Raw genomic sequence first — 15633 nt, 5'->3', positions numbered from 1 at the left:
TTACTTCTCTGGATCGAAAAATAAAACATTTTATTAATCCTTTTACTTTGAAATGCGTTTTTACAAAAGACTTCATTTGATAGCTACTTCCGGTGTGAGAGGTCACCATCCGGGGTGAAGATGGCGGCGCCCGATGAGTTGTTTTGCTGGGAAGGAGACTGGGGTTTGCCGTCGATCAGTACCGACTGCCTGGTGGTTCTGGTGAGTGTCCGCTAACACCGGGCCCGGTCCCGGCTCTGTGCACGGGCGCGTTCACGCTCAGGGGCGTGGGCCGGCTCTGTGCTAACGGCTGCTAATGCTAACGCCTCAGTAAGCGTGCGTTAGCGAGGTTTCATCATAAAACTGCCGGCTGCACGGAGCGTGATCGATTACTCACGTAAACGGTAAAGTGATGACTCCACAACCAGACTGCAATAAACCGACTTTAGGCGGAAACGGAGTTTTTCTTTCATTTGTTCTCAAAATAAGTAAGCTTGATGTCCATGTGGCTCAGCTGGAGGTGAAACGGGAAGTTTTCTGACCGATCAGCGGTAACATAATAACAATATTCAACAATGATTGACATGGTTCCTCTCGGCTCCTGTAGAGGTGGACGGATCGATCCAAGTATCGATAGTGTCGATACTAAAGCTGGTATTGGTATCGGCTCGATAGTAGTGCGATAGGATCGATACTTTGTTTCTATCTGCTAAGTTTAATGTAAGTAGATCTCATAAATCATAGCACACTGCTCTCTTGTACATCATCTGCGTTCATGAGTTAAAAGTATTGGTATCAGCAGTACTGGCTCTTTATCTACTCGGCATCTACATTTGCAGTATCACACAGCACTAGCTCGCCGTGGAGCTTTGGAAGGTGGAAATGCTCCACGTTCAGTCTGGAGCTGATCTGATTAAAACATGAATTTAATGGTTCGTGAAGCAGTGCTTCTGGTTGATGTGCAGGCAAGTCTGACTCCATGGAGGACTTTGGATTTTGTGTGTTGGGTCTTTTCCTTCTGTGGTGTTTTGAATGACAGCAGGGTCTGTTTTTGTTGTGTGACAGTGAGTTTTAGAGCGCAGTGATGAGCAGAAAAAACGGCCGATCGTTCTATCGTTCCGTTTGGAGTTGTGCCTGTGTGCTGACTGAAGCCAGATCTCTGGCTCGCATCCTCATGAAGAAGGATGATGGTGGAAACCAGCTCTTTCAGTGCCGGCTGTAGTGACTCCAGCTCACCTGTAGGAAGTGAAGTACAGCTCAGATGAAAAAAGCTTCTGATGATTAATACAGTAAAAATCTTTCTCATTCATACCCTCAAAATTAGATTATGATGTTTCATTTGCAGTAATTATATTTCTGATGCTATGGACAAAAATGATGTTTATTCATATGTGGGTCACATCACCAGCTCCTCATTTCTCACAGTTGCTCCCTTTTTTGATGCTAAATCACCATCAGAGGCCGACGTGGCTTTTGTCCCAGGATCGTCTCGCTGTTGCGTGTCCTAGAGAACTTGAGCACAAGGCGTTGCTACAGCAGTAACAGATATTTTGATATCACATAAAAATTAATTGTGGACGATCTGACATGACACAGCTGTACAAGTCCCTAAATGTTCTATTTCTTCAGTCAGCAGAGCAGTGTTGTTACAGGCCTAACAGGACCTGCTGTGATTTTGCTCCAGTGGGCATGTCTCACCCTCCTGCTTTGGTCCTGAGCCCAGAGAGAGAGGGCAGAGCTGCAGTGCTGCGTGCCATGGTTCCTGCAGTGTGACTGTTTACTCGTCCTCAGTGGACGGGAGGAAGAACTGCCTGTTATTTTAAGCTTTCTACTGTTATCTAATCTATTTTTTATTACACACTGTATTCAGAGTCCAGATGTAATAATCCATCCATCTGTTTTCTTTGCCTTTAATTAATAATATAATATTAATAAATTAATTCTAAATCTGTCTCTTACCAAATAGTCATTGACCTGTAGTTCCTTATATGACCACCAGATGGCACCAGAGGTTCTTTTATCGACACGTTCGTCAGACATCAGCCTCAGTTTCAGTTTTACATCAGTCTAGTGGTTCAAATGTGTTTTTAAAAGTGCTTTAAGTCGCTGTGTGTATTAAGCTGCACTTTGTGCTGCTGGTGTAAGGGCGAGGACAGCTGGTGATGTAACGGGGAAGCATTGGCTGTTTCATGACTGTGTCCCTGAAAAGTTTTATCTTCTGAATTGAGAAACACCCAAACGTCTCCATAATTCCATCTGGACACGCCTCAGTGCCTCACAAAGGAGGCGCTCAGGAGGAGTCCTGGTCAGAAGCTGGAACCGTCCCCCTCTGAGCTCCTCCCACCTGACCAGCTCCTTACCCTGTGTCCTGATGGTGCAGGCATTCACCAGCAGACGCAAACAGTCACACTGCTGAGTGAAAAACTAAACTTATGGACAGTGCAAAAATGTCTTCTTGCCTTTTTGTAGACATATTTTCTTTTCTTATGTTTTATAATCAGCAGCAGCAGCCCTGTGTGCGCAGCCCTGTGTGCGCAGCAGTGTGTGCGCAGCAGTGTGTGTGTGCAGCAGTGTGCTGCTGCTAATGCACTTGCACTTGTCTTAATTTTAAACAGCAGAACTGCGTCATCCACAAAGGCAAAGAAACGAGTCTGTTCTGTAGGAGCAGAGCTGTGACTTTCTACCGTCCTATAAAAGCAGCTTCCCTCATCATTCATTCAGTTCATGCTTAAAAACGGGGACTTGTCCTTTAAGTGGAGGCATTAGGTGTAGTTAAAGACTCGCGACCACCCAGAATGCTTTGTGGCTGCAGAGTTTCCATTACTGCCGTGGTCCAGAGACTCTGGTGACAGTGTGGGTACGATGATCCCCGCCTGCAGACCGCGCTGAGGGCCTCAGAGCTCTGCTGAGTGATTAAAGCTGATTGAAACATGTTTGTGTTGGACTGAAATCACACAGCAGAGCAGCAGTGCATGCTGGGTAATGACGGGCTCCTCAGCAGCGGTTGGAAAACACTAATGTGTCACTGCTGCTGTTTTTCCAAACCACCGGAGAAATGTGAATCCACCACTGCACTTTACACTCAATCAGAGCTTTCTTGGTTTTCTTATTGTGGTCTCAGCAGATAGGAGGCGGAGCTTCAGCCGTCCACACAGGTGAAGTGAAAGACTTTCAGCACTTCATCGTGACAAATGATGTCTTCCTGTTGTGTGTTTTCTTTTAAGCGTCTCTCAGTCCGAGTTGTTATCTCAGCGTCCAGCTGTGACCCCGGCGCTCGCAGCCTGTTCTTAACCGAGGTCACGAACAGGCTGCATTTATTCAGATTAAACACATTTATCACCATTTTGCTCACATTCAGCTTCTATCATTTGTGAGATGCAGTGTTATGAAGCGTTTGGTTTTACTGGGAGTCATGAGGACTCTTTCCCTTTGTTTCTGCATGTAACTGTTTAGCAGAGGAGTGGACGACACTCTTCTGTTTTCAGCACATCCAGCGCGTCCATCGCGCCTGGAGAGTGACTGTGCAGCCTGTGTTACTGAGATCAGCTCACGCTCTGCCACAGCTGCGTGGAACAAACAGCTCCACTTTCATCGTCCTCTGACTTCAGTGCTGCACATTTATGGGGAAATTCTTCCTCATTTTTTCTGGTTGTAAAAGCAGAACGAGGCTCTCGACTCTGAGCGAAGCTTTTATTCTTTCTTTCCAGAAGAATTGAGTCACCTCCAGCTTTTACTGTAAGAGCAGTCGGTCCCAATCCCCCGCTGCTCATTACTAATTATCCTCTGACCGTTACAGTAGTTTTTTTTTTAAATTGCAGGCAATTGACAAAAGACAGAGAACATAAAAAACCATTGTGTGATGTTACATTTTGGTTATTTTCAATCATAACTGCATATTTTTGAGGCAAAACACTCCAGGAAAACATGAAGTTCTATGAACACAAATGCACTAATAACGATCACCAATATACTCGGGGAAATATCGGTCCGTTTCTTGTATCCAGCATTACGCGCCTCTTGTTTTTCACAGCTTCCCAACTTTTTATAAACCTTTTAATATTCAGGGAATCCAGCTTCCAAGTTTGGCCACGCCCACCTTTAGAGGAATGTGTGGGCATAGTAATTCAAAAACTCTTCGTGTGAGCGGGACCTTGTTATAAGGTTGTTTTTGTTTCTGTCTGGCAGAAATAATTGGGTCAGTGATTTTCTGACTGAAGAGAGGAACAGAGAGGCTTCAGGAAGCTTTCAGGTGTTTGTCTTACAGCAGCTCTTTGAGCCTCGGGTCAGCAGGTCTCCGGATAATGAGCGTCCTCGTCCTCGGTGACTGACGGTTCTCTCGGTCTGCAGCTTTGTTTTCAGAGGTTTTCTGGTCCCAACTCTGGAAAGTCTGATCTGATCGTAACATCGGGGCTGTAGTTTCTGCTGAACGAGTCCTTGAACTCGTCTGAGTTTCCCGTGAAGACATCATGTCAGTGTGGTCTGAGTGGGTTTGCTCAGGCTGCCTGCTTGGCTCCACACATGGAAATGTTGCTCAGTCCAACACTGCGGTTCAGACTGAAATGTCTCAACGACCGTCGGATGGATTGTGATGAAATCAGGTCCAGACGGTCTGTTTCCTGGATGCTTTTCTTCTGACAGGTCCATCAGCAGGTCAGCGCTCCCACAGGCACAAAGAAGGAAGCAAAACTAAACACCAGGGTAAACAATAAATAACGTTTGTTTAGAGTGTGGAGCGTAAAATGCAGATTCTGGACTCCTGAAAGTTCACTTTCATTCATCTGGGGTCATTTTTGCCGCGGTCATAGGGGTCGTCCTTTGTTGCGGGCCTTCACAATACAGAGCAGCTTGACTGTTGCTGTGAGTTGGTGCTGTATAAAAAAAAAAGTTTGAATTGTGTTTCTCATGTGTTGTCGTGTTTTCTTCTTTTTTTTCAGGCCTACGCCCAGTTCGCTGGAGCTCCTCTCAAACTTCGAAAGATCTCCAACCCCTGGAGGAGTCCCAGCGGTGAGGCGGCTGCGCTGCAGACACACGAAGAAGAAACTCTGACTTGTTGAAAGCGCTTATTGATTTTTGTTTTTCCTGTCTTCAGGTTCTCTTCCTGCTCTGAGGACCAATCAGAAAGAAACTCTGTCCCGACCCTCTGACATCATCATCCACCTCAGAAAACAGGTAAAACCTCGTTCCCAGGGTTACGGTCCGACAGAAGAAACAAACGTCTTTAACATTCAAATGTTCTGTTGGACATTGGAGAATGAAATCATCACTCTCAGGACTGATGGAAAACAAAAGCAGAGCTGCGAGGAATAAAACTCTGATTGCCACTTGTTGTTTCTGCAGTCAAAACTTTTCCCTTTGCTGTGTGCGTGTGTGTGCGTGTGTGCGTGCGTGCGTGCGTGCGTGCGTGCGTGCGTGTGTGTGTGCGCGCGCGCGCGTGTGTGTGTGTGTGTGTGTGTGTGTGTGTGTGTGTGTGTGTGTGTGTGCGCGCACGCGCCAGTTGGAAAAACTCATTAAACAACAGGAAGCTGCAGCCAGAGACACATTCCAGCTGTTAAACCTCAGCAGGAGAAAGAAGGTAGAAAGAAAGGTGGACCTCCACCTTTGTACAGTGTGGATGCTGAAGGAGCTTTTTCAGGCACTTTCACGCCGACCTGGACACGTTGTCATAAATATTTCACAGTCGTGCACGTGAAGAGTGGCGTGCATTACTCAGACTTGTTCAGCCTGCAGGGGTTTGATATGCTTTCTGATCACATGTTGTCATGATTGTTAGTGTGGGTGTGTCTCTGCACCTGCTCACTGGAATAAAATGAGCTAAAGCTGCTGTCGAGCTTCCAGGTTTGCTTCAGCGTCGTGCGGCCTGCTGTTAAAGCAGCATCGTAAGCCCAAACTGGAAGCGCGTCTTTGACATTTGCTCCTGAATATCTTTGAGGAAGCAACTCTCAAACCCAGTGATAACAGCAGTTTCTGGCCCACACCCCCCTCGCTGAGGAGCTCGGCCTTCGTTCAGCAGCTGGAACACATTACCCAGCATGCTCGGTGCCTTCTCCATGTGGTGGGTTGTTCAGAAACCACAGCGACAGGAAAGCTGTTGAAGAAGCTCGGAGGAGAAAACTGCTGGAAGGAAAAACCGTCAGCCCTTCAGCTCCTCTCTTTCTTTACAGAACTTGTTGCCGTTTTGCATCTTCTTGTGGTGTTCTTGCCCCTCGGGGCCCCGCTCGTGTACGAGGAGGACCTGTTAAGTGTTCTCTTAATGCTGCGTGCACTCAGCTGTTGATCAGAGCGGCTCATTGAGCGTGAATTCAGCAGCAGCTCGTTCTGGTTTCCCTGCTGCTGCCACTGTATGCAGCTGCTTGTGCTAATGAGGAAACATGGAAGCGGTTCAAACCGCAGAGACGGCAGCAGCCTGTAAACCCTCCAACACACACTAAAACAAACACCTTCAGCTCCTCTCGAGCCGTTCCTGCAGACGACCGAAGCTTCAGAAACTGAACTTGACTCTAAGAGCAGCTGAAACTCTCACATTTTGTTTGCTGTTATTCAAATAAAGCTGGAACTGTAATCCGTTTACAGCTTGTTGTAAAACTGACGCATAATGCAAATGAATTTTGCACTGACATTCCTGCTAACATGGAGCACGCTCCCGTTCCCAGCTCTCATTCCTTCAAACAGCATCTTAACTGCAGTATTGTGCGTGTCCTAAAACCTGCTGCTACCCCAGTCCTTCCAGTACTCCCAGTGACTCGATAGCTTGTAGAACCACCTTCAGCAGGAATCATCTTGTGCATGGCTTCATCAGTGTCTCACATTGTTGTGGAGCAACTCTTCTTCATGCCGTAGCTTCAGTTCATGGAGGTTCAGGGAGGCAGTAGATAATATGAGACAACGAGGACGCTAAGATGTGATGTGGTAAATAAACTCAGACTGTGCAGCCAGTTCTTGTTTTTTAAAGTCGTTGAACATTCAGGCACAAATCACTGACAAAAACAGATTCTAAGTGTTTAGAAGCGACTGCAGTGAGCTCCTTTTCCTTTCATTGGAGCATCATTAACTTGCTCCACTCTTTGTTCCTGTTTTATCGACGTTTAATCCTGATGTACTTTTTTTTTCTTCCCAGAAGTTCAATGCAGACTACGACCTGTCGGCCAAGGAAGGCGCCGACAGCCTGGCCTTCATCTCTCTGATGGAGGAAAAACTCATGCCGGCTCTGGTGAGACGAGTTTCTCTGCTAACGAACCGAGAGTGCGTTTCTCCTGAGCTCTCCCTGAATCTCTGGATCAATCCTCTGCAGATTTACGCTTTCTGGATCGAGCCAAAGAACTACGTGGACGTGACTCGGCGCTGGTACGCCGAGCACATGCCGTTCCCCCTGAACTTCTTCCTGCCGGGACGAATGCAGCGGCAACAGCTGGAGAAACTGCGACTGCTGCGAGGAGACGAGAGGCTGGAGGCCGGAGAGGAGCTGGAGAAGGAGGTGAGCGCTCGGAGGGGGAGGAGGTCAGAAGAGATCGAGCCTCCTCTGATTTACCAGCTTCAGAATAAAACAGCTGATCGAGATCAAGATGATCCAGATGCCATACTGTGAAGTCATTCTTTAACATTTTATAGGCAGTAAATTCATCTTCGATACATACGTAAAGCCTGTTATCTAATCTAACTTGTGCATTTCTTTCTTCCCTTCCTCCTCGCTCTCTTTTTCCCAACTTCCTTCCTTTCTCAATAAATCCCAGCCTTCTCTTTGTCCTTGTGTTTATAAAAGAAGTGAACGAATTTCCCCTGAATTGAAACTCCAGCATGAGAATAAAAAGTGAGGTCACCGTGTCTGTGGAGCGTCCACCAGACCCCCCGCTTTTGTGAAGGAAACACTGACTTTCAGCCGACTGCAGTGACAGCAGAACATGCAGAAGCTCCGCGGTTTTCCACTTCAGACGCAGATATCGTTTCCATGTGTTCGGGCTGCTGAAGTGGTTGGAACGAATCTAGACTGAAAGGAAAACTTTTTGTCAGCGGAGCTTTCTGTTGGAAAAGTGCACATGCAGAACAACCAGTCCGCTTTGGACAAAGGTCAGAGGGCACGCTGCGTTCAGGGGAAGGTAGTTAAAAAGCAATTTGTTCCTGTCAGTGCGGAAACCTTCAGAGTCGACTTTTCAGGAATGAACGATCGCCGAAGTCGCCTATTTTCCAGGGTTGTTTCCTCTGAGTTTGACTCCCCTTCAGGTCGTAACCAAGATAAAGACGTCACGGTGGATGGTTCATAGAGACGTAGTCTGGCTTGTCAAGCAGAAACCAGTGAGGCTGGAATTTTGAGTATGTACAGAAAGGGGAATAGAGATGCCAGGAAGCAGAGTGAACTAGAGGGAAAAAGTCAGTCATGGAGCCTGAGGGTGATAGCATCAGTTGGTCTGATGGTTCATCCAAGAAGAGGATCTGGACAACATCTGAATCACAGTTTGGATATTTGTGATCCCAGGAGAAACTCTGGTGGCGTTTCAAGCCTGTAACTGATTTTTAAACCACAGTACCGCTTCACGATGATCGTTGTGGGTGTAGACTATCAGATGGTAACTGAAAGCCTCGAGGGCTTCTCTCTTTGCTTCACACATGCACTCATGCAGACACGAATTGAAATTCGGTGCCCGTTTCGCCCGCTGTGTTCAAGGCGGCAGAGCAGCGTGGCGGCTGTATTTATAATGGATTCAATCAAAGTTTGAGAAAGTCTCATTTTATTGGAAGTTACGCATTACGTCGACATGGTCATCTGGATGAACCGGCCCTTTAAATGTCCATAGTACCCGATGCAAATGGAAACTCTGGGCCAAAAACACGCCTCCAGTCCAACAGCATAATATTAACATCCAGATAATTCAGTTATTAATTTGATGTCACGCTCTTTAAAATACTGACTGGGTAAAATATGAATGTACTGCCGAGTGTTTCCGTCATCTGGAGGGAAACCGTAGAAGAACTGCCTGAAATGTTGCACAGAGTCGACATTTTTTGTGGTCGGCACTGATGAAGTCTGAGGTGTGTTTGGATGCTCCAGAAAAGTGAGTTCGTCAGACACTTTTCCCCTGGAGATTATAAACACGTCACACAAATAAATCCTGATGACTTTGGTGAACATTTGGCTGTGCTTGAGGCTATAACGCTCATGTTTGAGAAGCCCTTTCTAAGTGACCGTACCAAAGACGTTTGGTATAACCCGACCTCAGCAGTCAGTCGCAGGAGTTTCTAAGGCATGAAGAAACGAATTGATGTGCTCTCTTCGGAGGTGTCCAGTGGAGATATTAACAGCTCTCAGTGGTCGTAAAAGGCATCACACCGTGCAGACTTTCAGCACAGGAGTTGGACACGGACCTTTGGCCTTGGCCATGTTAGTTCCTTGCTTTAGCTTTCACAGTTAAATTTATGGTGGCCCTTGGCTTTTTAATGCTTGGTTTCAATAGCACTAAGTCAGAGGAGCTGGTAATGGAACAGCTGTGTACACAGTGAGAGGAGGAACAATGAACTGCAGGAAATTTACTCCAGACAAGGAGGACCAAGGTCACAAGCATGACATCCAGGCAGCTCGAGACTCCATTGTAGCCTTGGCAGATTTAAGGTTAAAGGTTGGGAATCGGGGGCAAGTAATCGAGACTTTAGAACTGAAGAAGCTTCTCGGATGAGAGGTGAAACATCTTCAAGCAACTTAAAGAAGTCCAGACGCTTTTCTTTCCAAGCTCCTTAGACTACTCGAGACTTTCCATCTTGTGAAGTCTGGTGGGACAAAGGGCCACATATGAACACACCTCTGGGTATCCTAAGGCCTCTCTTCTACCGTCCCCAGTACCAGGAACAGAAAAAGCCCCAAAAGCTCCAGCACGAGACGACAAAACTGGCCCGGAGTTTTTTTGTTTTCAGCTTTTTAGCAGAACCAGACTTCCTGCACCTTTTGAGCCTTTTTTACAGATATTGTTGATCTATAAACTGAAGCTTCTGGCTTTGACCCAGTTTTGTCTTTCTGTGTCTGTCTTGTGGTTTTCAGTTGTACCGAGATGCTGCCGAGTGCATGAACCTGCTGTCCCAGCGACTCGGCTCTCACAAATTCTTCTTTGGAGACTCGTAAGTTCATCCACACGTTAACGTGAAAACACGAAGTTGGCTTTTCTCACAGGCAGCGCACTTGTATTACTCTGGGGAAACTTTGAAGATGGTCATTAAGTTAAAAGCTTTTCTAGAGGTGTTTCAGGCACCTCCACCCAGGAGGAGACCCGGGGCCGCTGGAGGGTTCGGGAGAAGGAGGTCAAATATACGTTAGACGATAGATTGATGGCTATCATTTTAACTGTGGTAAAAACTCTTGTAGACACCCTGTGTTCATGCACGTCTGTCCTCCTTATGTACCTTACTGCACTGCATACAGTGATGCACTCAGTAATTGTCACTGGGAGTTGCAGTGGTGACACCAGATTATTGGACTTTGACCCTAATAAGCTTTTCTCCCTGCAGGCCTTCCTCTCTCGATGCCTATGTGTTTGGTCACCTGGCGCCCATCCTGAAGTGCAAACTGCCCAATGGGAAACTACAACAGCATCTGAAGACTCTCGACAACCTGACCAACTTCTGCACCAACATCCTGCAGCTCTACTTCCCCAAAGACGGCCGAGGTGAGGCACACAACAGTCCGAGAGCAGACTTCTCGAGTCCAGGACGAGGCTGGACGCCTTCCCGCTCACTTCAGGACGTTTTAATCTTCTGACAAATTGTTCGCAGACTTTAAAGTGAAACTCTGAGAGCGAGATGTCTGAAACCATTAATAAGAGAAGTAACAACAGTTCAAGCCCGTCAGCATTTTTTGCCTCTGAGATGTTTTGGAATCGTTTATCCGTCTGAGATTGATGTGACATCGTGTAAACCGTCACTCTAAACAGATTTTCTCATTTTAGTCTGAAACGTGTTTTCTGCTGTTTGACTTCTGCCATCACTAACGAGGAACGAAGATGACATCAGGCACACATGTTGTAACACTTAGGGGGAAAAGACCCGGGACGCTTATCGGAGCGCTGTCACAAAGACGATGTTTGTTTTATTGGAGAGATTTTTGTTGTTGGTGCCTTTTAGAAAGTTTTGGTTGTGAACTTGACACCGTCTGAAACGCTCCCAGCTCGCTTTCATTTCAGCACACAGAGTATTTCCAGTAGTCGGAGTCTTGTGTGGACCGTTTCCTGCTGTGTGAGCGGGGACACCAGTGGAAAAGTTCCCAGTTCAATTCAGATTTAATTATAAAGCACCAGTTCACCACAACAGTCCTGCTTTATGCTCTAAAGTAAAGAGACTACAGCATCAACCCACAAATCTGTGACGCAGCACTTTACTACTACTTTACTTCTTTAGTTACAGTGTTTCACTTGAAAGAACAACTTTTAAAAGCCCACTCACATGTTCTAAGAGCATGGGGTCAAGGGTCAGGGTGCTTGTCATTGATGGTTCAGCTTTAAACCTAAACCATAGCCACAAACCCTGTGAAGGATCCTGGGAGCTTTTGAATTGTAGCTCGTGTTAATGCAACCTGCAGCGGTTCCTGATGGTCTACACAACTTCGTCTCATGCTTCAGTAATGTGACATTGACACGTTGTTGTGGTTGACATTTTGTTTATTGCTCCTGGAAACTCTGACATTAGTGTTCAAACTGGTGCTCGAAGCGCGCCGGGCTCTCTGGAGCTGCTGGAGGATCACAGCTCAGGAAAGAAATGAAGCGCTTCGCCTCTTCGATAGGAAGACGAGAAGCAAAGTTTTCCACAGGAATTCTCGTTTCCAACTGCTGCGGTGATTTCCTTATGTGTCCTGTGGGAATCCCTGCATTGATACGGCAGCAGACCCGGTCCGCACACTCGTATTTCCACCCCAACCGAGGCAGAAAAAGTCAGAATGTGCGCGATGAGCCAAAATGGCACCAAAGTGCACCAGCAGCTGTGATGTAGTGTTTCACGCTGCGGTTAGCGAAGCCACCGTGAGCGAGCAGAAACCGCCTAGAGTAGAAACACAGTAGAAACACGGCTGACATTCTCCCCGTTGTTGTTTTTTGGTTCAGAGAGCTTCAGTCAGAAGACTTCCCCCCACTCTGAAGGCGGAGACTTCGACCACGTTCCCAACAAGCGGAGGAAGCAGTTCCTGTCTGCTCTGGTGGCTCTGGGCGCCATGCTGAGCTACGCCCTCCTGACAGGCATGGTGTCAATCCAGCACGCCCATCACGAGGCGCTGGAGGAGCCGCCGGACCTGCAGGACATCGGCTCCCATCACGACCACGAGGACGAAGGAGACGGCTGAGGACGACGGGCCGAGGCCGCCGTGGGACTCCGCGGACAGCAGTGAAAATGTTCAGGATAAGATCCAGGTGCAGTTAGACAAAGTTTGGGTCCATCTGACCAAACAGGAAGCGTCAGTGTGAAGTTTATCAAATGAAAAAATAATTTATCGACACAAACGAGCCTCTGTGGACAGGAAGTGGAGTTTGGTGCTGGTGTATGTACAGAAATGAATTAAAGGAAAAGTGGAGTCACATGGTTTTGTTTAGTTTTCATGTGTTCTGTTTTATTTTCAACATAATATGAAGCAAAAGGAGAAGAAATGTTGACAGCGTTCACTACTGATGCATCTTTGTTCTGAACATGTTTCAGCGTAAGTTTCATGTGACGACGACACAAGAGAATAAAGCTTTAAATGCAGACGGATGGCTCCGTACTCATGGAGGATTCAAACAAAGCTTATTTGGGTTCATTTGTTGTTTTGTGGCTTAAATGATTTTTTTTCTCCATATAATCAAAGTCACCAGCAGCTGCCTTCACTTCATCTGTGGAAGTTATCAGCGAATGACAGAGGGGAGGTGCACAGAAGCAGAAGAGCGCCTAAACCAGCACATATAACGACTCGTTACCAGTTGTTATTCATGCTGGAATTCTACCGGCTTTCAACCTGGAGTTTCATTGATTTTGGTCCAAATTACCACATTTCCAGCGTGGTTCCAGTCACCAACTACTACTTTTTCTTCTGGTTGCTCGCTGTAGGGGGCGCCACAGCAGATCATCTGCCTCCATCTCCTCCTATCCCAGCATCCTCCTCTGTCATGCTTCTGCATGTCCTCCTTCATCCATGCTCTTCTCTTCCTGCCTGAAAGCTCCATCCCCGCCTCCCTCCTCTGCACGCGCTCATTTCTAATCCCGTCCATCCCGCTCAAGAACATCTTCAGTTCGGCCTCCGGCGTCTCCAAACGATACATCACAGCAGGTCTTGCCTCCATCTTTAAACTATCCTGTCACAATAAACGGCTCCCGTCTCCACCCACTCCTCTTCACCTCTCTTGTGTGCTGTCTGTTGCTTTGGAGCCCAGGTATTTAAACTGCTCTGTCTCTCCTTCCCTGCTTCTGTCTCATTCACACACATGGATTCGTTCCCAAATCCGAACCCGAGCTTCACCGTCTTGGTTCCACGACAGCACGGTGACTCTTCCGCTCATTTCCGTGACCTCTGATGGAGTTTGTTATCTCCAACAGCAATTTAAGGTCTTATTTAATACAACGTGATGTTTATTTGATCAAGTATGCTCCCTTCTCGCTTCTGTTCAAATCTTCTGAGCCAGTCAGAATAAAGTTTCCACAGTGCGCTGTAAGATAAATAAGGATTATTGTTTGAGCTGGTAATCATGCTAAGCCACTCTACTAGTTTAGGAATGAAAACATGTTGCTGAAAATGAGAAGTAAGAATCATCTGGACTCACTCTGACTGAAACGAGAGGTCACGAGAGGTGATTTTACCGTAAACTGGACAATGAAACAACAGCAGACAACATCCACATGTCAGGATAATAGAAATGAATGTTTTTGACCCACCCCTCCGCCCCGAGACTCCACCCATCCTGACCGGGTCTGGACCCCGGGGACGTGCAGCTGCACATGACGCCACCTCGCAGGAATCCTGGCCTGGCTTCTGTGCTGCGTGCTGTTAACGTGCGTGCCCCCCCCCTCCTGCTCTGCTGGGCTTAATGAGCTGATCTGGAAGCAGTTTGAGGAGCTGGATTCTTTCTCCAGACGCAGTTAAGACAGAATTACAAACTCTGTGTGACACTTTTTCACTCCTCACACACTTCTGCTTCAGACTGAGGAGGCAAAAAGGAGCCGGAGGTCTGGAGGTGGAGAGGTGGCGTTTCCTTCCTCCCCTCACCTGCTGTTAAACACGAGTTTCCATGGCAACGTGCTGGAGTCAGAAACAAACAGTCTGAAAGCGTGAGAGGAGGCATGCAGGGAGGACCGCAGCAGAAACCGAGAGCTCGCCTTCTTTGTGTTGCTGATTTCATCGAGAATCACTCCCACGTTACGTTTTCACTGAAGTTCGCTTCTCTCCTTTACATCAGGACGGGAGCCTGGAAACCTCCAGCGCTTCATGTTCAGTCATGTTTGTGATGAGGACTTTAGAAACATTAAAATCATGAATCCATGGATGTTTTCATGTGTGTTTGTTTGGCTGCAGGGCCCTGCGACCTCTTGATGCCTCTCAGTCTGTGCCAGCTTGGCCTTGAGTAATTCTTCACACATGAATCCTTCAGTAGAGCCTGCCCATCTAAGACACGCCCACCCACCAACCAAACAATTTAGTTCAGACAGCTTAAAAAAGTAATTAGTAACTAATTACTGATTACTTCTTCAAAAGTAAGTAATCCAGTTGCTTTACTGATTACTTACAGTTTTTGCTGATCAAAAGTAATTAGTTACTTAGTTACTTTTTAAAAACATGATACACAACCTGAATACGTAATAAAGCAACAGACCTTTCAGCCCAATTCTAATTTTTATGCCTAATCGTCATATAAAATTGAATCAAATGGAAAGCCTCTTTTTAAAACTTGTTTAATTACTTTTAAACTTTTAATTTTATGCATCAAGCAGAAAATAAATTATATTCAACAGTCTTTGACTTGAAGAAATTGTTTAACATTTAAACCTATTTCCTGCATATAAAATAAAATAATGTCATCATAACGCAGCTTGCTTACGGGAAAGTAACAGTAATCAAATTACTTTTTTTGCAATAGTAATCCCTTACATTACTTGTTACTTGAAAAAGTAATCGGATTACAGTAATGCATTACTGCCCATCGCTGGAGATCACACACAGACTTTAGACTGAGGTCTCAGCCTGTAAAGACGATCCCCCAACCGCCCCTCCCTGAGCCTGGTTCTGCTGGAGGTTTCTTCCTGTTAAAAGGGAGTTTTTCCTTCCCACTGTCGCCAAAGTGCTTTCTCACAGGGGGTCATACGATTGTTGGGTTTTTCTCTGTGTGTACTATTGTAGGGTCTTTATGTTACAATATAAAGAACCTTAAGCTGACTTGTGATTTGGCGCTGTATAAATATAATTGAATTAAATTGCAAATCACTGCAGTATCAGGCTAATAAAATCCGTATGGACACTGAAGTACAAACACGTGGGACGTATCGCACAGCATGCCATGTGTGTTTTTTCAGCTAGTTCCATTAGCCATCCAAAAGGATTCAACAGAGGTCCACTTCCTGAACTTCCGGACGTTTTTCTTCTAATTCTTCTTGTAAATTATCTTCTGAACTCACACAAGGACCCTGCACCCGGGGGTGTCACAGTCTGGCCCTGGACCCTCAGCTGGCCCC

The 15633-nt window shown here is 46.4% G+C and overlaps 1 protein-coding gene across 1 annotated transcript; it reads left to right on the top strand.

Annotated features, from left to right (window-relative positions):
- The first annotated feature begins 92 nt into the window (after window positions 1-92).
- On the top strand, window positions 93-12517 carry mtx1a (metaxin 1a). Its single transcript, XM_004571093.5, has 8 exons — window positions 93-201; window positions 4914-4983; window positions 5069-5148; window positions 7094-7186; window positions 7268-7450; window positions 10001-10077; window positions 10465-10622; window positions 12048-12517. Exons 1-8 carry the CDS (start codon window positions 121-123, stop codon window positions 12281-12283), a joined length of 978 nt encoding a protein of 325 aa, XP_004571150.1. The 5' UTR covers window positions 93-120; the 3' UTR covers window positions 12284-12517.
- Window positions 12518-15633: the final 3116 nt, after the last annotated feature.

Source organism: Maylandia zebra, linkage group LG1, assembly GCF_041146795.1.
Source record: "Maylandia zebra isolate NMK-2024a linkage group LG1, Mzebra_GT3a, whole genome shotgun sequence".
Classification (NCBI taxonomy): Eukaryota; Metazoa; Chordata; class Actinopteri; order Cichliformes; family Cichlidae; genus Maylandia; species Maylandia zebra.
The sequence above is the reverse complement of the archived record's forward strand: the minus strand, read 5'-3'. Positions and strand labels throughout refer to the sequence as shown.

Coding starts and splice junctions, on each gene's coding strand:
- mtx1a (XM_004571093.5), top strand. CDS start 121: ATGGCGGCGCCCGATGAGTTGTTTTGCTGGGAAGGAGACTGGGGTTTG. Junction 4,984..5,068: donor CCCCTGGAGGAGTCCCAGCG/GTGAGGCGGCTG, acceptor TCCTGTCTTCAG/GTTCTCTTCCTGCTCTGAGG. Junction 10,623..12,047: donor CTTCCCCAAAGACGGCCGAG/GTGAGGCACACA, acceptor TTTTTGGTTCAG/AGAGCTTCAGTCAGAAGACT.